Source organism: Athene noctua, chromosome 8 (genome assembly GCF_965140245.1).
Source record: "Athene noctua chromosome 8, bAthNoc1.hap1.1, whole genome shotgun sequence".
In the NCBI taxonomy this organism is placed as follows: domain Eukaryota; kingdom Metazoa; phylum Chordata; class Aves; order Strigiformes; family Strigidae; genus Athene; species Athene noctua.
In genome coordinates this window covers 27,391,203-27,415,864 of record NC_134044.1, presented here as the reverse complement: position 1 = coordinate 27,415,864, position 24,662 = coordinate 27,391,203, and the positions used below count along the sequence as shown (strand labels likewise).

The following is a 24,662-nucleotide window of genomic DNA, read 5'->3' as shown; positions in this document are numbered from 1 at the left end:
TTTTTCTTAACACTCTGTTTTTGTTTAGAAACAGGTTCAGGGTGTGTGCAAACACAGTTTTATTCTGCAGTATCTCTTAATGTTCTTCTATATTCCGGGACTCTCTGACAGCAAATTATTTTGCCAAAACAATTGCAATCAGTCCTTGCTTTTATCGTTTGACTGACTGCTTCTTAAAGAGCTTTCAATTCTAAAGACTGGCTGGAGTTATGAAGCTGGGTTTGGTACAGAAACAACTGTGCTGCATATTTTGTTATTCTAGGGAGAGCTGCTTGGATATGGAGAGTTTTCATCAGGAGAAATTAGATGGCGTACACTTGTTCTTGTCTGCCGTAGCTTTGCTGACAGAAGAGGGGTATGCACCACAGAAGGTTTTGCACAATCCTATACAACTATAAGCTGTTTCTCTAAGCTTGGTATATGTGTATTTATAGAATGATTTTATTATTTATTTAGTGTCTTCATTTAATACAGGGAACTACTTGACTGGTTCAGCATCATTATGCAAATAATGCAGTTGATTTATTAAAAATGTGGGGATTAACTTCCATGATAATTTATAATAAAATGCTCATATTCTTGGACTTTATGAAAAAAGATAATTTTTGTTTTACTTTTAGAAGACTGGTAAAGCATGCACATCATATACAGAAGGTGAAACTACATATTCAGTGTGGTAGGGACATTTTAGCTGAAAACCAATAAAAACCCTACCTAAAATACAGTGTCTCCTTTTTTCCTGAACCCCTTATTCCCCCTCTTTTACCTCCTTTTATACTCTACCTGTTGGGCAGTGTCTGAAACACAAACTCCTGAGACTGCTGACTTTGTAACTAACGTGCTGGACACCCTGTCGTTGGCTTTGTTTCAGAGTTTTTAAGCTCCAGCCTTTCAAACACCAGATACCTGTGCTGCCGCCCTGCCGCAGTGGACACGGACTGGAGCTGGCCGGGGATGAAGTACCGATATAATTAACTTGGCAACGAGACTCGGTGTCCTGTATCGTCCTGTATCATCCCAGGAGAAGAACAGAGTAGTAGCAGGGCCCATACAGGGTAACAGAAATACAACTTGGCTCCCACCCACCCTGAAGTGAGTTTTCTTGGATCTTTCCAGCATAGAGAAGCTTCTATTATAGAATATCCTCTCCTTCAAGAGACGAGGATGTTATTAGTAAGTGGCAATCAAATGACTTGCGAAATGAGATTTGGTCATAGACGGTGATAAAAATAATTATGTTATCTGTCATCTCAACGTGAGATTCAGTTACTTTCCCAATTTATAATTAGGGGAAAATAAGATAGGGTATGAAAACAGTTTATTCAGGAAAATGAGGGCACCTGCACTTGAACTTACAACTCTTTTGACAGTACCCAAGTCACCTCTAAATTTGTAAAAAAAGATTTATTTAATACTTTCAGATTAGAATCCAGTTGTTTGTTTTATTAACATAATACAATGGCTAAAGTAGTAAATATGTTTGCTCCTAGCAGCTTTCATGCTCAGCATGTATATTGCACTTACTGATGTTTAGGAACAGAAGAGGGAAACAATAGTGTTTTATTATTATCTTAGTCAGTACATTTTATATTGACAACTTTATGTTAGATTAGTCAATTATTAAGACTATTTATGAAGAGGATAATTTTGTTTCTAAACTGTCAGTCTATAATGTAGATGAGTAAATGCAGTAGTTTGCATTGTACGTGCTGGAGGGACGTGCACGTACTACATTGTGTACCTGCTCAGTGGATAAGCAGGCCACCATAGTTATGTTTACACTAAATTATAGCAGGAGACTATACACAGACATCCAACATATTTGTGGACATTAAGGAATCTGACATCGGGCTGGAGAAGGAGGAACTCCTACCCTGGGCATGTTTTTGTTTATTGCCGCCCTTTCCCTGCCTCTCCAGCCCAAACCCACTTGCCTGAAGTGCCCGACGCCTGTTTTGCAACAGTCGGCGGAGGACAGTGTCTGTTGAGCTGCCCTGTTTGCTGTCCTGGCAGGGATGGCTCCTGCGTGTCACCTCACCTCTGCCATCCCCCAGAGCAACGATCCCAGCTCAGCTGTGTGAATCGGGGACAGCCAGGAAAGCACCCAAAACCAAAGAAGCAATCAAAGGTCTAAGCAAGTGGCAGCTGAAAAACTCCCCCACCTTCTTGATTAATTTCACTCGCTACAATCTTTTCCCCGCATGTCGCCAAGGTTCTCATCTACAGAATAGGATTTCAAATATTGCATTCAAACTCTACCTTGCAATTTCAGTTTCAAAACACGAACCTGCTTGGGCAGGTTCCCTGCTGGAAGCTGCGCTCTGACCAGCAGCCCGAGGTGTTGAATTGATAGAATAAGGCTACGGCTCCAGATGTGCTCACGTCAGGCCTGTGCATGCTCATCTGACAAGGTAAATTTGATAAGGTCAGGCACTGGTGTAATTTGATGTCTGTCAAACTAGTCATGCTCTTGATACAGTGTTTATCCCAGCTGCCTGAGACCAGATGCTATCTGCTGTGGAGCAGAGACAACTCTAACAGTCTGCTGCAATACTTTTCAAGATATTTTTCAATCAGCAGAGTTTGTACTGGCTCAGCAGTCTGCACGGAGCGGCCACAGCTTTGTTTTTTAAACCTGGTGATGTGTGGCCAATCTATATTTACTATTGCAGGGCTGAAGCTGAAAGTATTTCAAAAGGAATAGGAAATGCAATATTGCCTGCAATTCCTGCCCGCACGCCCTTCTCTGAGGACACCTGCACCAAGTTCATTTCCCAGTGACTTCTCGCTAAGCACCAGTAGCATTTCCAGCCCACTTTACCTGTTTCTTGCACAACCAAGAACAAGCAAAAGTTTTTTTGGACAGCCACCTACAGAGAGTGTTTGCACAGAGACGCTCATACACACGGGGAACCTACACGAGTAGGAGGTTGGTTGGTAGACGCTGGGGTGGCTGGTTATCTCCTCAAGGTTGTCAGAGGATCTGCTTGCTCAGCAAGAGAGTATCAAATCCTTAACGCCGATGCCTGCTGCACTAGATCGCTACTAATTCCACACCCCTGTTTTCCACGGGCCGCCAGGCCTGGGTGGTTGGGGGGGGGGGGTGTGTGGGAGAAGAGGTGGCAGGTTGCAGTTGTTTTTTACAGGGTGTTACTCTCCATCGGATGCACAAGTAAGAGGTGCTCGTTGCTCTCTCCTAGGCCTGTTTCCCCCAGTATACACCTGTATATGTAGTACGTGCTGCTTAGTGACTTTCTGTCAATACAGGAATTCACTTTAATATTTGCAAATGGGGATTTCAACATGCAGTCTGAATTTGACAAAGTTAGTTTCTGACATATAACCGACATGGTGCTCTAACATTCCCACTCCCCACCTTTGTGAACAGATCATACCTCCTGGGCTGTGTGTTTAGACAGGGGAAGTTTATGTCACTGTGGAACTATGCATTAAAAATGAAGGTGGGGGTGATGTGGAGCACCATTCAGATCACTCTTTCACTGACTTTTTAAAAGGAATCTCATATTTAAATTGCACAACTTACCAACGCTGGTTCAGCAAGTCAAAACTAAAGAACAAAATAATAAACATCCGCTAAAATAAAACTCCTCGTGCTGTTCACGATGAACTGTTTGATCTTTACAGCTATAATATATAATGGTAGATTCACAGCGTCCTCATGAAGGGTTATTATTGTAGGAGTTTGACAGCTTATCTCTCATTAAACTATAATCTGTATCTTATCGATCCAAATAGTTTAAATTTCCTAAAGGCAATGAAGATGATGGTTTTGTTCACGTGGAACTTTACCCCCTCAGCTGCTGATTACTTCTGACAGCTTTTAGAGGCCTGAGATAAGTTCATGCTCCTTGTTGTTACTGTTTTGCTCCTACAATGTATGCATTTTGTCTGTGCTACTATGTACATCTGAGTGTAATTTGAGTTCTTATCTTAGCTAATCATTATCTGACTTGAAAATCCTGTTTCTAAGATGAACTTCTCAGCACTTAATAGCCTCTGCATCCCGCAAAACATACTCCTTTTCATCTTGTCTTTGTTTAGAACAACGTTGAGTTTACAGCAAATCTGTTTCCTTTTACAAAGCTGATCTTAAATTACTCACTCCTGCTTGGCAGAAACTTTCTGCTCAGCTGAAACTACTTCATGCAACACCTTAGTCTTCTTTGGTACAGAAATTACTTGTTCCTATATCAGTGATGTTTCCAAAATACAGTGTAAATACTACATAGAAATTTTTCTAGATATTTTTCAGACGGACAAAGGTAAGAATTTGCAAGTGTCAACACTTGCCTGCTAATGCTTCCCTGCGGAGGCCGGAGCTTTGCCTCTCTCCCTCTCTGCAGCACCAGTTGCTTTGTCACATCTCCCTTCTGACCTGCCTGCCCTGTCCAAGGAGCAGGAATGAGAGGCACAGCTGAGGGCACTGAGATGAGTCCTCAGGGACCTCCCAGACTCTAAAACGTTGTCCCTTCTTATGCAGCTAACTTGGTTAGAATTACTTTTGTTTGTACAGAATGAGTAAGAGAAAAAACATTAATAAATAACCCAGTATTTCAAAAGGATGTTTCTACAAAGGCAAGAGTTAACACTTTGTGTATAATGGGATTATTCCTGTTTTGGCTTGAAGGCTATGGAAAATGCATGTAAGGATATTGCCTGTCTCACCTTAGATGCTTACTATGTGGTCCATAATCTTGTAATGCAGGTTTCCCACTCTATCTGCTGTTTAAAACTAGAGGCACTGGAGTTCCTAAAGTTTACCTGAAAATGATTCAAGGTACCTCAGTGGACAGAGGGCAGCAGCGAACGGACAAGGATTTGCCATCCCACGGGAGTTCAGGAGTTCTGTTTGCCAGTCGCACAGACAGCCGAGGCTGGTTTGTGGCTGCCGTAAAAACAGGAGAGAAATCCGGTAGCCTAATGGCTACAGCATTCATGTAGGACAGGAAGGACTAATACCATTTCCTTCGGCCAGGCACCGAACCTGTATCCATCACAATTCCCAGCAGATGTGCAGAGTGAGGCTCTCCACAACCCTCCTACTGCCAGGACTCCTCTTTAAGGTTACGCCAGACAGGAGAAGAGATGATGTGTCTGCGGGTGCGTTCAGTGAGCAGGTGACTTCTAACCGCGCTCAGATCAAGCTGCCATCACCACATAAAAAACCCCACAACGCGCAGGAGGTGAGGGTGCGATCCACCTCACGGAACAGCTTGGGGTTCAGGCCCCCAGGCAGCCACCTGAAAGGAGAGATGTGACAGCTTTGCCAGTTAGAGGAAGAATTTGTATCCGAAGAATCTGTATTCAAAACTGGCACCCTCTAAAACAGCACCAGCAAAAGGGCTGCACCGACCTGTCACCTCCCCACCTTACAATTGGTGTGTAACTTCCCATCTATACACCAGAAACGTCTGGCAACCCCTCAGCAAGGAGCCTGGTTACACCCCCGGGCCCACGCGGCACACAATTCACTCAGCAAAGCCCCCCCAGCCCCGGGGCAGCAGAGACACCCATGGGCTGGGAAAAGGGTGCAAACCAGCACCCTGCCTGCAGCCAGAGCATCACCCCGGGCTGCTGGGGGGTCCTGGCTCCTCCCTCAGCTCCAGCGTGGAGGGGGACACGCTTTGTTAGAGACATAAACCCTTTTGGCTGCATGTGGAGGCCGCAGTGTCACCCAGCAAACTAAAACATGCTGTTGAGAAGCACCTATATTTTTCAGAAAGGTGGTTAAATTCAAATAAAAGCCCAACAAACCCCATTCCAGAGCGTTCATATCCTGTAACAACCTTTTCCATTTGGAAGACTTATCAGGGCTGCTTTCACCTACACAGCTATGCACGGCTAATTCCTCTGCATAATGAAGTGATGCATTAAGTGCCATTAACACTTGACTTTTTTTTTTTTTAATTTTTTTTACATTACATTAGAAGCCTACGTTAAAAGAATTTGTTTTCGAGATGAAATAATTCTGTATGTATCTCTCATCCTGTCAGAGCACAGGGAATTGTGTATGAGCTCAACTGCATCAGATATTCCCAACCTATTATTTGGGCACATAATAGAGTGCTGTAAGTTTCTCACTGTAAGCTGTCAGTGACACCTCTAGAAGCTTTATGTTGATATTACAGGAAGTGATATTAAAAAGTCAAATCAAATTTAGAGCAAACCTGGAGTAGCTATGAATACCCAAACTTTTACAAAGCATTTTAACTCAGGCTGACCTTGTTACAGAGCAGGAAAGCCGCAGCAGTAGGAATCCTTCCAAGAGACGGCGCCTGGCTGAAGATCACGGGCTTGGGAAAGAGCAAATTCAGGCAATGAGGAAGCTGCGGGAAACGAGGGAGCTATAAATGGAGTTCAGAGGCTGCCAAGGTTCAACAGCAGCTCTCTCAACATTGTCATAATTTGGACTGAAGAGATTTTCTTTTAAATCCTATGTGGAGCCTACCCATCCTTGCGTTGGATCCGAGTCTGGGGCAATCCCAGCCACCTGCTAGACCGAGGAGCTGAGCACATGGGTATGGAAACTGCCATGGAAGCCTGGAGATGCTGGAAGGCTGAGGAGCAGAGAGCCAGCTGGAAGAGTTACCCCAGCATGACTGCTCCCGCCGGTGCTGTACGAGCACTTCCATGGGGCTGGCTCTGGCATCGCCTTTCCGAGCGTGCCAGCTTCTGCAGATCTCTGCTTTGGGACCGACTCGGTGTCTGCCGCGCTGGCAACCTGCACGCTGAGCGCTGACCGAGGCTTCCATCAGGGAACCTCACACCCAGACAGCGCAGCACAACGTGCCTCAACACCTCCGCTCCTCGGGGATTCAGGGCTCATAAAGGACCTCATTCTGGATTATTTTCAAGATTGATCCTTCACCTTTTCGTTAAAAGTCTAAAACAAACCTACAGTTTCAAAACGACTTTCTGCTGCATTCGTACTGGCTTGAATAGGTCAGACTTTCATACGTTAGCATAAATTCATTTCAGCAGAGGTATGGGCTAAAAATGCAGCCCTTTATATCTCAGATCTGCCCTACAAAAAGGTATGAATTAACAAAGACCTACATTAATAACAAAGGTGTTAATTATAATTGTTACAGCCCATGCAGCATGAAGTCTCATCACACTAAGCGGTATACAACCAACCTGCCAAGGAATTTACAGCTGAAGGAGCTTCCTTCTATCTTACAGAACTTGTCACCGAGCACAGATTATTTTAAAATTGTCTTTTTAGTCCGTGGCACAGCTGAAACATTTTCTCAGTTGATATGGAAAGGTACATTAGTTGTGGATTTGTTTCATTTTATAAATTATTTATTTTTATTCGTTTCATGAAAATTTTCAAATTACACCAAACCACTCCTCTTTCTTTACAATTATGCTTTGTTTTTCGTTATGGAACTGAAATCCTGACAAGTTTTAAATTTCATCTCCTGTTTTTCTTACATGTCCTAACCAGGTCCCCTGAAGGTACTGAAGTACAGAAAATGTCAGGAAATTCTGAAAGCAATAATATTCTTTTCCATGAGATTATGCTCTGGAATGAGCTATAGAACCACTGCCAAAACCTCTGGGAAACCAGCACGTGAGTCTCACCCCTACATTTAACTGTTCTGGGAGAATGCAGCTAAAATAAGTGGCCCTGGCCAAGCATAAGTGGAGATGAATGTGCCGGCAGAAGGAGCAGTTTGCCAGGAGTAAGTCCTTTAATCAAGATCAAAGCAGCTTTTGTCTTATTTTTCCTTAGGTTGGTGTTCTTTTAAATTTAATTGGAAATATTAGGAACTACGTCAGCATAAAAAAGTTTTCCAGAGTTTATAGCCATCTTGTCTTCAGAGCAGCTGAACAGCTTTTGGGGCCATTAACGTGAAGGAATAGTGACATCAGGTGGACTATCACATTAATCACAGGCACATCTCCATTTTTCTGTGGCAACTTCTACAGAAGAATGGGCAAGTGCTTGCCACTACGGATGCCTCCTGGCCACAGTGAGACCCCTTACCCCTCACCAAGACGATACAGCCCTTCAAACAAAGTATATTTGGCCATTCCTAAAAAGGTCCTTACAACACACCCGGCGCTTGGTGTTCCATCTCGAGGAGGTTTCAGTTACAAACAGAAAAATGTGTTTGTCTAACAGTAACTTGCCCACATCAGATCCTCAGCGATTTGACTGCGGGCAGCCTCTTCTAGAGGGGACAGTCCCCGTTTGCGAGGGCCGAACCCTGCCCTCCCTCCTGCTGCTGCCAGCCTGGGAAGGATCAGACCCAGCACCTCTTCAGAAGAAATCAACCCAGAGGCCGAGCAGAAATGGTGCTGGGTTACAGGGCCAGCAAAGCCCAGCACTGTGCTGCCCCGAGCACGCAGGGACGGATGTGAGAGGATGTAGAATTGTTACAGGAACTAATCCAAGGTTTGCAGTGGAGCGAGATCCACACCTACAGATGCATGTTGTTTTCCCCAAAGTGGTCTGAAAAGACGAGCACTGTCTTAGAGGTGTAGGTTTTCCCAAAATATGTTCTGTTTGGAAATGGTACGATCAGCTGGTTCCTTCCTCCCTGCTGTAGCTGCAGCCCTGTGACAGAGGAGGAGAGGCCGGGAGAGCCGGGACTGTTCAGCCTGGGACCAGGTGGCTCAGCAGGATCACTGAGTATTTCCCTGTTAATTCCTGAGATTTCAGCTACTTCTAAAAGAGACTAAACCAATATCGATTCTATCAGAACTCCCCACCAGATCGGCATCTCAACAACTAGCACATAACTCTGTTCCTCAGCTTGCGATTTCCCAAAATTGGCACAGAAGCAGACCTTCTACTACAACAAAGATAAGTTGTTTAGCATGATTTTAATGTTATTTTCCAGTAAACATTTCACCTGAACAGTTTCCACCTAAGCCGTATTTGGGAACCTCTGTAGTTACAGTAGAGAATCTACAGATTTTTAAAGCAGTCACAGGTAAAATTGTCATCCTTAAGCTTTTCACCATCAATATACAAGACTTATTTTTCCTATAGAAAAAAAATTTTTTCCTATAGAAAAAAAATTCAAAAAGTAGTGCTTGCATAGTCAAATCACCTCTTTCTGTCTATTTGTTTCCCTCAATCATCCAGCTTTTGTGCTGTAAGGTTTGACTTACGCAACATAACACTCTTCTTCAGCATTTGCTGTGAGCAAAACTTAGTTATTACCAAGTTCTGGACAACTTCTCTCAAGACAAATGAAAATTATTTTTTTCTTTTATACAGTAACACTGAATTCAAATAAAATGATCTAGAATCACAGTAATACATCAGGTGTTCACAGGAGCTACTGCACACGCTGTTCACTAAGTCAACCGAACCCTCCAAAAGAAGTGAGTCACCGTTAAGCAAAATGGAAATTCAGCACTAAAACCCCACAAATTTTAGATGTAGTGTTAAGAGTTTCTGTCTCCTTTCTTCCCCCCAGTAATTTACTGAGGGGTCAAAAAAGTGAAACTCCATTAGTTTAAGGCGTGACAAGGCTGCAAGGCCGCACGAAGCCTTCTTTGGTTTCTCACTGTAAAAGCCTATGTTGGTTGTTTTGAAGGACAAAGCTCTGCTCTTCTGAAACAGAACCTCATCACCTGGCCGGGCATTTTAAAAAAAAAAAACTTTAAAAAGTTTTCTTTCTTTTTAGTCTTACTACTAGCCTACTACATGTGGCAGTACTTGCCTTCATGTAACCCCAAATTTACTTAAAATTTAACCATGACGTAACTACTTCAGAAAACCCTTTTACATCTGCGTTACTAATCATAAATTACCACACATACTGCTTCTGCTTGCTACTCGCCGTCACACATCCTCTGTGCCAGATCTGGCACGCACACACGTGCACACATTCACATCTCAAAAGCGACCCCCCTCCTCCCCAAGCGAACTAGTGAGACATGATGCTTCAACTCTTCCGATTCAAAATTCATCAAAACCTGGGTGCAAGTTAATCATTCAGGAGTTACGACTTAAAATCTTGAAGCAACTTCTGCATGTGTAACAGGAGAGGAGCTTTAAGCTGTGGCTCAACCCACAGATTTTCAGAGAGATGCGGGGTAAGCGGCAGCCTTTTATCTACTGTGAATTAAGTACCTTTGTCAAATGACTCACCCGCTGTCAGTGACAAGACCTTGGCAAACATTCCCTTTGCTGGGACACCATCTAAGCCCCTGGCTCCCAACCATTTAAATGTTCAAGGGACACTGTAAACTCGAGAAGCTAAAATTAGAACTAACGTTGGTTTCAAGTACACACAGCTTACCCACTCGCTGGAGAGCTGTTACTACGCGTTACCAGCTAGCAAACAAATGCACAAAAAGCCAAGCAATGTACTTGGATTTATGACTTGTTTGCTGTAACGTGAGATCTTTCCAGGCAAGACTCCTGCTGAAAGAGGCCTGAAACTTAATACAGACTAGCAACAGACCACGGGGAGGAGGGAGAGGAAGAGGGCCATCTCCAGTACCAAACAGGATGACAGACAAACAGCAATCCTTCTGAAATTACTGAGACACTGCGAGGGAAAACAAGAGAGAGGAAGGAAAAGGGTTGATCAAAACAGCACAGTTTAAAACAAGCTTTTAGTACTCCCCCTTCAACTGCCAACAGCAGGAAGCTTATTCCCCAACCACATAAGATAAAGGCTTGATGGTTTTTACCTCTGTCAGAAAAACCACAATGCAAACCACATCTCATTCAGACAAAGAATGCGTTCACTGGCTACAGGTTACAAGTTAAACCTCTACAATTTCCACAGATTTGGTCCAATGGTCACTAGAATCGAGTTTACCTCCATCTCCCCAGCACTACTGGCAGGTGTAGCTACTCTAAGATACATACAGTGAAACATTTTCATTGCAGTGATCATTCAAGTTAGCTATGCAGCTGCATTTGTGTGAATGCTTTTTAACCAGTTTTACGCCTTCCTGATACTGAACCAAATCACTGTCATGAGGTAAATTGTACCTTTAGTTCTCAGGAGCTTTATGGATTTTTCTTAACTGCTCTTCTACATAATAAAACAACATGACAAAGCTCCTGAGAGGGGAAGCAGAATTGCTCAGCGCGACACAAACACACAGTAAAAGATGGCAGTAAGGGGAGGCTGAGCTGCCAATGCCAACAGACAGCTTAGAGCTGCGCTGCATCAAAACTGCCTCTCCAAATTTCTGTTTTCCCCCTTTACAAATGGATGGCTACAAGATTGTGAGAGAACAACAACAACAAAAAGTATGAGTAACAGAAAACTAAAATCAGCTCCACCTTTTACAGCCAGAAATCTCTTTGTCTTCTCTAGGCATTGCCTGGGCTTAGACAATGTGCTGAAATCCATCGGAGTCACACCTGTTTGGAAACACTTAAAGGTCAAAGGACTAAATTTAAACTAAACAATAAGGCAAAAATTTCACTCCATGATTGTTTCTAAGCATTTCTTTGGATATTGCAGAGAAATAGTAAATTTTCAGCCCCCTGTATTTCTCCAACAAGCACACAAATGCTGACAAACTACAACGTGTTCTCATTGAGCTTTGTGGATCCTTGACAGAGGAATCATTAACACCCTGTCAGATGAATCCTACACATCTTTTTTTTTTTTTCCAACTTTACATTATTAGTATTTTCCTCCTTTACATATGCCATTGCTTTTGAACTTTTTTTCCTGAAGTTAAAAAAATAAATGCAGTGGCAAAACCCACTCTCACTATGCTATACTGTTTCCTTATTTATACTGAGTTAAATCGAACATAAGCGCACATAAACTCTTAGTAAAACTTCTGTTGAACCACCTTTGTGCAGTGAACTGAGTTAAGACCAGGTGAATATAAGTACATAATGTCCTCCTATACCACTTAACGTCCTCTTTGAGCTTGCAGGAGAGAGAAAAGTGATTGTAAAGTTAACTAAAAAAAAAAAAATGACGGACCCCAAATATGTGAATCGTTTTTTTAATAGTTCCTATCTGGTGCATTAATTAGACATTATACATATTGCTTTTAATTCACCGATACAGGCACAGAATATACTACAATGCAAAATTCATTGTATTTAATAGAAGTTTGCAATCTTCCTGATCAAGGGCTGCATCTTCAATTTACAGGGAGGGTTTTTTTGTGTAAACATTTGTATCTGGAGTTTCTGTACCAAAGGAACAGAAGATACATTCTTGAGCTTCCCCAAAATATTATTGTGGAATAATCTAGCAGTATCCTAGAAAGCTTTAAACCTCTGTACCAAAAAAAGATTAAGACGGGAAAAATCCTTCTCGTGTGAAGACATGAAGGCACCAACCAGTAGGTAGGGGCTACACCTACAAATCCAGCAAACTACAACAAAATCCCTCTGGATATCCTTCCTTAGCAACTCTCTTCAGCACAACATAACCATTACTCCCAGCATATAAACCTCTAGTTACTCAGCCGGTCTTTACACCGCAGAAGTTGCAAGGAGAGAGCACTCAGGGGTGGAGGGAACTTGTGGAACTTGCTGTGAAAGACGACTTGTAACTTCTTGAAACAGGGTGTGAAAGAAACAGGCCTGCAAGAAACAAAGACTGAGAAAAACAGCCGGAGAGAGAGGGAAGGGATGGGGGGACGGAGGCTGTGAGAGCTGAGGAATGGCTCAGACACTTGCAAAAACCAGAACTCTCATCATGGGGTGAATAATGTGGAGTTTGGAGTTGATAAGGCTGCTGGGATGGCACAGGATGGGGCCCTGTGGAGACAGGACGGCTCTGCTCTGGGCATCGTGTGAAGTTCCCGGGGCTGTCTGTCTGGTGAACAGCCCTTGGTTCATTATCTGCAAAATGCATGTTAAAGTTGACATCCCTCCATATGCTAATGAAGATTAACAAGATCATGCTCGTTCCATCAGCCCATGAAGCACCTTACCCCCTCCCCACCCCTGGGGTGCGTAGGGGACCTAGGGGATGGACCCGAGGAAAGTGGGTATGAATTGAGGGGGGCCAGAGAGAAAGAGAGACAGAAAAAAGACATGAAGAAGTGAAGATGGACGCATCCCTGATGAACCTGGACCACTGACCTCTATTTTTCCATTCTCTTTTCCCTCACTACCATTAAGTAACACAAGACATACTATATCGCTTGCCATAACTTGTCATATACTCAGCCAATTACCATGTATCCAGTTAATACATCGCGGGAAATCAATAACTGTCCACGCGTGGACTTTGAGACTTGTCTCACCCTTGTCCACCCCGTTGGGGATTTATGAATCTAAGACACTTGTCTCCCTTGTCTGAGTGGGATGTGACAAATGCTTGCACCAGAAATTTAATTGCCAATTCTCCAAAAGATTACATATGAAATATTAATTTAGAACCATTATTTAGGTGTACAGTAGTGATCACATTACTTTCCATGTTCACGTGATCAGTTTGTAATGTTTATTTATGTTTTGGGTACTTTTTCCTCATTAAGGGAATATTTATTACATTGACTAATGTATTATTCTGTCATCATATTTGCTCCCTCCCCCCCAGTGGCATCCTGGGAAATATGGAGATCTTCTAGCATTTCAGCCAGACTGATGCGTGGAGGACCATCATCATCTGTGTCGCTCTCCACTGGAATATCTGCATCTAAAAAAACAACAGAAAAAAAAAACAACAAACCAACCACTAACAAAGAGCTAAGCAAAGAAAACAAACCCAAACCCCCCTAAACAAACCCAAGGAAGGAAGGGGGGGAGGAAGCCCTGAACAACCAATAAACCACAAGACCAAAACTCAAACAAATCCCTCCTAAAACCCAACAATCCCAGGGCAGTTGCCCTCATGGAAGATGCTGAATTATGTATCAAGTCCTTCACCCATCAGAGGCTGTGGGTGCAGGAGAAAATATGCTTCTCTCTGATGTTAAAGACAAGCAAACAAACCCCATCAATATCCACTCAGTGCATGTGAAATACCTGAAGCTATTATATTACAGCATCAAAGAATCCAAATATAGAACTTCACTAAAAATATTTTCACTCAAATATTCATGATTTCGTTACATGCAATTCAACGGTTAAGAAGGTCTTACTTCGGTAAATGTTCACATTCTTCCTTATGGCTTCATCTTCTTCGAGATCTTCAAGGAAGTCCTGGTATTGTCTGTAAGAGATGCTTATGTATTTATTGCCTTTTCCTTTGGATTTGTGCAAATTTATAAAACAAAATAAAATCAAAGAAACAAAGCCCCAAGGAAGGGCCGCGATCCGCAGTCCTTCAGATGTGCCTTCTGATAGCACTCCTACATTTCCAACTCGCTCCTTCTGCTTTTTTATTATCACCTATGAGTTTCCAAATAATTTAGTTGGCTTCTCCTCATTTAACTCCAATTGCCTCATTTTTTCTACTCAATTGAATGTTTTTGAGAATCTGCTGTTGCTGTATCAGCTCTGTCACCGAACAAACCAGCGCCAAGCGTATTTTCACAGAAGTGTCCCTTTACCTCAACAGACACCAACTGTAAGCTACTAACACAATGCTTCTGGCATTACTCATCTGTCTCATGATTTAAGCTTTTCTTGGCAAAAGCACAAAAATATTTGCATTTTGCAAGAGCAAACCTGAAAACCCTACAGCGTTAGCGTCTAAGATTTCAGGATTCAGTCTGTTTCCACACCACCCCAGTCTGCTGTCCTCAGTATCCACATTCCCTGAACACCTGGGCAGTCAAGATGTCAGGTGTAAGTGCATCTCCTTAAAGCCCTTCCTGCACTAGGGAAGAGGGAAAAAAGCAGATACTGCTCTTCAGAGAACGCTGGGATCAACCTGCCCTAGGAGCCAGCCCCGCGCTCATGCAGAACCAGCAGCGTTTGCTTGTGCCCCCTGAACAACCAGCCCATCAGCTTCAGCACTAGGCTGGGTTTATCCTCAGAGACTGAGAAATGTTATTCCTGGACACGTGCAGTATCCTGGATAGCAGAGACCACAAAGCTTCAGGGCAGATACAGAACCTTTCGTCGTCTGTATCCGTGCCTTCTTTGTCCCTTTCTAGCTCCTTCAGCTTCCAGTTTCTGCGACGCTGGCGTTTGCTACGGTCATAGCTCTTCTTTATTAAAACCTACAACGAAAACCAGCACGTATTTACACATACACACCTTCAATGCTCCTGGTGACACTTTCAAAAGCCAAATCAACACCCAGGTCTAGACTTGAGCAACTGTAACATCAGCTCAACAAGCAGCAGAGTCACTCTGGCACTCAGAATCTTCATAGAGCATTTACATAGTATTTGTCAATTCAAAAGTTTCCAAACACTTTGGATTTATGTCCTGAAGAGGCATAGACACCGTGGAGCTGTAACACACAGTTTTCACTACACAGGGTGGTAATTTGAGCAAAACCAACAAAGAGTACAGTAATTTAAAGCAAATGTATTATTTAACCACCAGTCAAAAATTTAAGTATTGAGAAAGTAATTCTCAGAATCAGATGCTATTAAAATTTCAATATTAATATCCCTTCTTCCTTTAGGCACTATGGAGCTAATGAGTATTCATTATAAAATCCTGTTCCCTAATACCCCTGGGTAACACAGAGAACTTTGTACAGAGAGAGAAAAATGGTCTTACCACATCAGGAATATTGTGTGGGTTCATCTTATTGGCAAACTCGTCATTTAAGTTGCAGTTCACCAAGTCGAATCTAAAATGAAAATAGGTATTTTATCCTACTCTTTTACACGTCTACAAAACTGAACTCAACGTATCATCTGTTTGTATTCAAGAGCAGCATAGTGTAAGTTACAGCTCCTAAGAAAGATAAATGTTTCCAAATGAAGTGCAGCACAAATAAAAATTCCACATCAATATGCAGATGCCATAACTATGAATAACTCTTAGAAGCTGCTGTTCCCAAATCCTGTTCAGTAGCACTCCCTGAACCCAAATAGCAATAGCCACCGAGGTTCTGCTGGGCTCACAACAGCTCCGATAAGTCACGTTCAAGCCTGTTTGAGAACGACCTAATTTGCCTAATCTTGCAAAATTTAACATTTGTCACTGCTGCATACAATACTCGCTATCAAACAAAAAGATCTGGTCTGGTACTTTAAAAATCCCTCCCACCTATTTGTGTCTCAACTGGTATTCCAGTCTGCACTCTTAAGTCAGTACTTGAGCTCTCTCAGTCCTAACAGCCCTCTTCATGAGATGACTTCTGCTAGAAAAAAAGATTTCCTGAATTAGGACCATCTCTTCATGGCCACGATGGAAAGATTCTATCCCTTTTGCTGATTTCATTTAGAAATCCAAACAGCTCAAAACTTTCTTGATCATACACAAGCCTGTAGAGAATCCATGAATTCAGTAATTAAATAATCATGTAATAAAAAAAAACAAGGAACAGGACAGACCCTAAGACAAGGTCGCCGGGATTCAGAATGTGCCCCAAGTGAGTACAGCAGAAATACTGACGATCCGTATCCAGCTCCGAGGTTTTCCGTACCCAGGCTTCAGCCAGCGTGTGCTTGAGGAACGAAACACAACACTCTTGTCATCAAACGCAGCATAACTTGCTGTGCTGTCAGAACATCTGCCCCGCTATATTACTGGTTTAAATTACATCTGTAATTCAACTGGTATTTCTACATCAAGCATTCAATGTACTGCTTGCTGCTACTCATTTCTCATCTTTACAAGAGTAAGGAAATGGACACGCCAACTACTGTTCACAGGAATTCCACAAAGGCTGTTTCTGTAACCAGACAGGTGTTGTGTTTGTTTGTTTGGTTGGTTTTTTTTTAAACTTTTTAATTTCAACCACATGTAGTTTTTGACTGAGAAGAAAATGTTTGGTACCGATCCATCAATTTTGATTAAAAAAAATGCTTCTATGCTTCAGCAAAGCCAATTTAATAACTGAAGAGTTACAGAGCTAATAGAAAGTAATTTCAATAATGACAGTAGCAAGTAGAGTTTAAACTCTTCAACAGAAAAGAATTTCTGAAAGTGGAATTCACGTAACGCCTGGGAAACTTCCAAACGAAAACACTGTCCACATCTTCCTGAGAAGAGCTTTTGTCAGTGGCAAGACAGAAAAGCAGAGACCTGACTTAGCAAGGCAGAATGACTCAAAACAAAAGTTGAGCTGAGTAGGGGAGGGAGGGGAGAGGAAGGCCCAAACCACCGAATCAGCTAGAGAGGAACTCTCACCTTGTTTGATCTTGCCCCTGCACCAGCACTTTTTTTCTTTTCCTGAACCCTATTGATATCCATAATGATAAATTCCTCTAGTTGTTTGGGTTGGAACAAGCTGTTGAAAGGGTGGCGCCAGTAGGTATTGCCATCGATTTCAGCAACTGGAAAAGAAAGCACCAGCACAGGCGATCACAAGGGAGAGAACTTCTTGCCAAGAAATTAAAAGGGAAGCATTAGCCAAAATGAAGGTAACTACCACACACGCATTTTGTTCATGTTTATTATTTTATTTAGTATTTAGGACATGACCCATACCGTGAACTCGTGCTACAGGAGCAGTTGCTCTGTGACAGCCAAATCACATACCATGTGTCTGAAGCACAGACCTTTTAATTCATGGGAATCACTCTCCTGGATCTATTCTTATTAGAGGTGTGTTACCAGTAGCATTTACCAGCAAATACCCAAAGCACAGTGCTTCTGGGACTGAGGTGGCTAGAGTCATAATCCAGAGAAAAACCTAGATACCACCTAATTTTAGAGGGATATACCTGACAAATTTAAGTGCTTAGCCTAAAACATCCCATGAACTTCAACCTGACACTGCACATTTTGCCTAGGATACTACAGAAATCAAGCTTAGAGAATTATGTCTTAGTTCGCTATTAAATTTCTACATCAGCAGTTGTACAGATAAATTCACAATATTAAGGTCTCAAAATAGAAAATTTCACAAAACCAAAAAACAAACAAAAAAATTGTGCCAGCATAGTGCAGAAAAGAACCCTTAACTTACTCTGCAGAGTGCAAGGATCGATGAGGTGGATGGTGCTTGTTACTCTAATGCACACACAAATCTGGCTCATGTTACCAAGACTCTGCGCCAGTTTTGGTGACAGACACACAACATTGTCCTGCATACAAATAGGAAAGAATTTACACTCATATTTCTTTAATTTTTAATCAAGTCTTCAGAGAAATCTGAAATAGATTTTTAAACTTTGTCTTTCTCTACCCAGTAACTTCAAGACAGCTGCTATCTGCACGTCCCACGCTTTGTGGGGAGCAGACCCCTCCATCCCCACAAATGCCCAATAAATCAGGTCTCCATCACCAAAACCAAACTCCACCCACTTCATACCATACCCTGAGGATGAAATAGAGAGAAGGTACCTTGCATATTGGAACAATTTCCACAGAGAAAGTGCTTTTGTAATTGTAGACATTACTATGAATATCATGTGAAATCAAACGCTGGGATGATTTTGATCTATTAAAGATAAAAATAGCGTTCAGGGAGGCAAGGACATTACTTGAAACAAGGAGATAATCGCACAAAGTACAGCAATGGAAATACAAATACAAAAATTAAGAAAAGAAAAAAAAATGCACGAGGGCTAGTTTTACAATGGCTAAGTGGAAAACACGGGACTTCCGCAGAAGGGATTTTGTCTGTTTTAGCTAGAATAAAGGTTCCTTACACCTTCGCTTACAAAATTATTTAAAAATGAAGGATAAAAGACATATCCCCAAAGCTTTTCAGTACTCAAGGCAATAAATGTAAATGATATACCTAGATGGAACTGTACACTGAAGAAAGTCAACCATCTTCTGGGCCTGTTGCTTTGAAGAATAATAAAAATCCAGGCCATCTTAAAGAAAAGAAAGCTTGATGAACATATCCATTGCAAGTACTGTGGGTTTTTTTCAAATACAATACAGAGGCTAAGTGATCTGCTGCTTATCTCTACATGCTACTAACACAAGCACCCTTCCCGTGTTAACAGCTTAGCCTGTTCTACCTCAAGACTAACAAACCACCTCACTCACCATGGATTTCTTTGATGCGAAGTGTATTTTGATGAAGCCTGTGTTTTAAAATCAGCTGCTCCAAATAGTAGAAGGTCTTCTTGTGCAGAGTCTAAAACCAAAGATAAAATTATCAAGGTTATTTAAGAATGCAGTATTTCTGAAAAATAAACATTTTTATTAAAAGATCGAGAGAAGGAATAGCCCAAAGTCTATTCCAAGTAACCAAACAGATTTCAGAGATGTGCTCTACTTATACCAAATTATTTAAAGCTTCTGTTTCTCACTGCTGTGTAACTGGTCACGAGAGAAACTATTTGAAGAAGATTTAAATATTTATAAACAATCTGTCCCACTGTTTCTAACACTACCTTAAAATACAGGAGGATTTTTAGTAATTCACACAAAATCCTCCTGCCAGCTGTCATTTAAAAAGAATATGCTAATAACACTGGACAGCAGGAAGTTTTTTCTAAACTAAGATCAGTAAGAACAAAAATCAAGCAAAAATATATCGTTGTGGCAGTGTGCAAGTATGAGTAGGTATTTTTCTAAGAAAATCCTTCAAATATTTGTCTGCCGGATTGTTCTGCCATAAAGAAATGAAAATTCAATTTGCCTCTACCTTTTGTCTGACTTGCACTACAGCTTTCCAGAAATCCTTAGCTTCAATCCTATGACAGTCTTCACACATTTGGGACTGAACTATATATTCCACGACAAACACTTGCTGAAGAACTGCTCCATTGATCACCTGCAAACCAAAAGTTTAAAAGGTCACGACTCCTGTCAAGACAGAAAGCTAGTTTACCACAGCATTCTGAAATAACTTCCACACTATACTAAAACTACACCACAGACAGCTGTATGTAGGTCACAATTATTAATAGTATTCTCCCAACTTCACTGCAACAGCCAATAACCTTCTTCAAACTGACGAATGGCACTTTAATGACAAAATTTAGGCAGGATGAAATCAATATTCAATATAAGCCAGTAAACACATGCTGGATTTTACCAAAGAAAACCACTTATCTAAAATGATTAAAAATGAAATCACATTCTTTGCCATAAAAGCTTTTACAAAGCCACACGCATAAGACTATATTCTAGTTACCTCTTTCTGAACAGTCAGCTTCAGCTTCAGCCTCTTAGAATGTGGTTCGGTCCAAATAAAGCCTGCATCAATCAGCCGGACCTGCCAGGGGGAAAGAGCAAAAACTCAGCTCCTGCCAGCAGCTGTACTAGTACACGCAGCTCTAACGACCACAGAACACAAGCTTATGGTGTAGCTCACAGTTCCTCAACCAAGCGAGAAAGTGAATAACCTTAATTAAGAACATATGTATCAGCATACCAAAGGTAATTAATAGTGCTTAGAGAGTCTGATCTACCTGAAATAACGGTGATGCAACCTCAGTCACAGCAGATGAACCAAATACATTCTTTGACAGTATCTCTGGATGCCATGTAATGATGAATTTGGACAGTATAATGGTTTTCTTGGGACTAAAAAGCCAATTTAATCTCTAAAGCTAGTAACATGCAAATTTACTGCAGCAAAAGATATGTTATATATTTAAGTACTAACCCAACGGCAAGAAGCTCAATAAGGCAACCTAATCAAACCTTGACGACGGTAACAAAACAAATTTTTTGCCTAAAACACTACCTTGGAATTTTTTCCTCTGGTAAGATTCTGAACCTGAGACGCTTTATTCAACTTAAACATGTGATTTTCAATTTAATCTATATATAGACCCCTGCAACCCTCATTCATATCGTCATAAACCAGTCAGCACAAGTGTTGCATAAGCGATTTTAAAAATGTAAAAAAAGAAAATTGTAAAATTAAAGTGCATTAAAAACATGTTAGCTTCTTTCAGTTAATTATGCTCAACTCCCATCTACACAGCAACAATTGTGTGCACACTATGTGCTCTGAAGTCACAAAATTGCACTGCAAGAGCCTCCTCAGCATGCTTGGAAGTTTTTCATTAGAGCTTGTCCTTACGGAATCTTCCAAAATTCTTGTACAGAGCTATCTGAGATCAGACTGTCATTCTCTGCCCAAAATTTTTGTACAGAGCTATCTGAGATCAGACTGTCATTCTCTACGTTTAATATAAATCTAAGCTCTACACCAGTACACATGGCTGCTCTGGAAGGATTGAATCCTGTATAAGCTACCTGGATTTCATTTTATGCAACACCAACAGACACGCTATGATATACCAGTAGGATTTGCTACTCACCTTGCTCAGCGAAGCTTTCATTTTTTTAAGACACAAAGCAAGAAGCTCCCTTGATTCTAAGGTACACTGAATCCAAGTTCCTGGAGGCTGAAGATACCTACGATACAGGAAGCATTTTACAGCACACTGAAGCTGCTTCAGCAAATTAAACCCCTGGAAAGATGAGCAGCTATTTTCCAAGCTTTCCGTTTTAATATCAACCACGCAGCTACAACTTTTGCCTCCCTCAGCAAAAAGATTCACGCCTTCCAGGTGCATCCTCACCGATTCGCCCGCTTTTTTTCCTCGCAAGCACCGCAAACTCACTCATTTACATCTTCCAGACACCACATACCGCCGCCTTTGGACTTCCACAAGAAAAAAAAAAACACAAGAACGCGCAGAAAAATCCGAAGAGACGCGAAGCCAACGTGCTCAGCGGGGTGCGCCGGCCGCCCCGCTCGCCCCTGAGGGGAGGCGAGGGCGGGAGCCCGGCCGCTCACCTTTCGCACTGCCTGCAGAAGTGGAGGGTGCCCTGCTTGGGGATGCCCTCGGTGATGTCCACCTGCGCCCGCAGGCACCCCACGCACATGTTGGCCGGGTTGGGCGGGATGGGCACGCCGCACTGGCAGCAGAGGCTGCAACACAAGAGAGGAAAAAAAAAAAAAAAAACAAAAAAAAAAACCGTCATTCACCAAACAGCCACTCCGCCCTCAGCAGTGACGGCTACGAGAACCCGCCGTGGCAACCGAAGGTATGTACAGGCTTTTAAGTTTATTTATTAAAGTGGTGGCCCAGAGGAGTCATCACCCCCCCCCTCCCCGCCCCGGTTTCTCCCGCCCTGAGGCCGAGGCCCGGCCGGCAGAGCCCCACCGCCCCCCAGCCCGCCGCTTACATATTGCCCTGGGTAGGGGCCGCCGGCCCCGTCATGTACTCCATGGTGGCGGCGGCTGCCCTCGCCGCCACAGTTTCCGGCTGTAAGAGGAAGAGGAGGAGGAAGAAGGAGGAGGAAGGAGAGCCGAGGTCCCGCGAGAGAGACGCCAGCCGGGAGGGCGGGCCGCAAAATGGCGGCCGGCAGCATGGCGGGGCTCCTTGCCCGCCGCTGTGTGAATGCAGCTGGCGAATAGCGTTGTAATTAATGATTCTTTGAAGCATTAATTCATTTTTTTCTTTGAAAACCATGGGATTTCAGCCATCTACCTTCCTCCCCCGCGGGGCGAGCGTGCTGTTGTTGCAGCAGATGGCGGCAGTAGGGTACAACCTCGGCGGCGTCTTGTATTCTTCCCTTGGCCGATAGATTTATGTCGTTTTGTTTTGTTTTTAAAATGGAACTGTGCTGCATTTATTTATTAGCATGGGGACTGATCTGACAAGTATTGCACATCCGCAAATCCTGCTGAAATTGGTGTGACCCGGTGCTGTCAGCAATAGACAAGGAGATGGCCCTTTTCAACACTAATTAATTCTTAAAGGTTGTTGCTAATTTATCTTCGAGAAATATTGCTTTGAAGCAGTTTTACTACGGTTTTCACCTATTTTTCAACTGTGGTAGAACATCTCCAAATACTTCTTTAAATGTGTTTTAAAAAGGAATTTCTAACTTTGGTGGAAACAGTAAGAATGGGGATGTTTGGCATTAAATTTATGTTACCTTCAGTATTCGTTTTGAAAGACTTGTTTTCTACTTTCAGAGGTAACTAGCTACCTTTTACATCTGCTGGCAACTTCACTTTTTGGTTTTGGGTTGTTTTTGTAAAATCAAAGTGCTTGAACTTAATTTGTTTAGTCTTCTTTTATCTGAGCAATGAGATCACATTCTTTTTGTTAAGAGCATGGATTATAGATTATATATAATACATTATGTGATGGTTGCAGATGCTTGTAAATGAAACAACTATTTCAGCTGGGGATTCTGTTTTGATTTGAAATCATCAAGCACGAATGAGCAAGAGTCCTCAACTTGTCACTAACTTATAAAGGATTAAACTATGATCATTATTAGATGCCTTTAATTTACTGTTAGGATGTGAAACTACCCCCAGAACCCATGGGCAGTTTTGAGTTTCTGAAGGGGGGATGCAGTTTCAGTAGTAGAATACGGGACATTGTCATAACTGATGCCACTAATCTATTGTTTTCTTTTTTATGATGGCCAGTTCTTAGCGAAGTCTTGTTGGATTTTGAGAACATTTGTTTAAAGTTACATTTTACAGGAAAAAAAACCCTTACATGTTTTAAGTGTTCGCCTTCCAGACCGGTGCTTGTCTCCCAGTACAAAAAAGACTTGATAAACTGGAGTGAGTTGAGCAGCAGCCACCAAGGGAGTCAGGGCTGGAGCCCTTTTCCCGTGGGGGAGCGGGGGGACTGGGGCTGGCTCAGCCTGGAGAAGAGATGGCTTTGAGGGAACCTGAGAGCAGCCACCCAGACCCGTGAGGAGATCGTGGAGGAGGAGCCAGGCTCTTCCCGGTGGTACATGGTGGGTGGATGAGAGGCAACAGGCTGAAGGTGAAACAAAGATTCAGAGTCGTTTAAGGAAAAAATTTTTTACTGTGAGAAGCCAGGAATGGGAGTGTGTTGCCCATGGAGTTGTGCAGTCTCTGTCATTGGAGGGTGTCAAGCCTAAGCTGGTTAAAACGCTGAGCAATCTGTTCTGGCTTCATGTTTGACCCTGCTCTGAGCAGGAGGTTGGACTAGAGACCTCCTGAGGTCCCTTCCAGCTTGCACTATTCAAAGCAATTAATATCTATCTTTTCAAAGTATAACTTAAAGCTTAAATACCAAATATCCAAGCCTGGCACTAGATAAACTGCACCAAGTTTCTCCTCTCCCACCCATCACCTTCTCTAAAGGATTGTTCCTTCCCCTTCAGAAAGGGGCTTTGAGTCTCCCCAGGGGCAAACAGCAGGACAAGAATCTTTCTTCCTGGGTCCATTGCTAATGCAGCTTATCCACAAAGCTGAAAAAAAACTTTACAGTGAGATTGTTGTCACCTATGCTGTCATAATTAAGAGTTACATAATACTTTGGTTTGGAAGAAGGAGTTGGTACAATCCGTTTGGGTTAGATTCTGTTCGTGGTGTACAATAACCAACCATTCTCTTTGGAAAAGAGGAACTGTCATGATGCTGAGGTACGTTTGCAGGTCAGCATTTGTTTCCTGCGGGTTTATAGTTAATGATAGAGAAAAGTAGAGCTGAATTGCATCAACACATGGTGTGTGGTTTATTTAATGCAGTGATAGCCTGATGGAAAGGAAGAGTTGTTTTGGTTGCTTTAGAGTTGCTTTGGGAACTGAAAATCACAGGCTGTCGAGCTGTCTGACTTGTTTTTTCTTTGGCACATTTTTCTTTGATGGGCTGCTTGCGTTCGCAGACTGTTACTCAGTTCTGCTCCTTTGAAATTAAGTTTCTTTGCAGACTTCTCTGGAGACTTAGTATGGACCATATTAT

General features: G+C 42.4%; 1 protein-coding gene across 1 annotated transcript; it reads right to left on the bottom strand.

Moving 5' to 3' along the window:
* Window positions 1-11,867: 11,867 nt before the first annotated feature.
* NMD3 (NMD3 ribosome export adaptor) lies at window positions 11,868-22,183 on the bottom strand. Its single transcript, XM_074912524.1, has 15 exons — window positions 22,109-22,183; window positions 21,717-21,851; window positions 21,235-21,331; window positions 20,097-20,177; window positions 19,605-19,733; window positions 19,001-19,091; window positions 18,744-18,822; window positions 18,344-18,440; window positions 17,967-18,084; window positions 17,186-17,331; window positions 16,387-16,499; window positions 15,605-15,677; window positions 14,987-15,093; window positions 14,068-14,138; window positions 11,868-13,622 (listed from the first exon to the last, which is right to left on the bottom strand). Exons 1-15 carry the CDS (start codon window positions 22,150-22,152, stop codon window positions 13,489-13,491), a joined length of 1,515 nt encoding a protein of 504 aa, XP_074768625.1. The 5' UTR covers window positions 22,153-22,183; the 3' UTR covers window positions 11,868-13,488.
* Window positions 22,184-24,662: the final 2,479 nt, after the last annotated feature.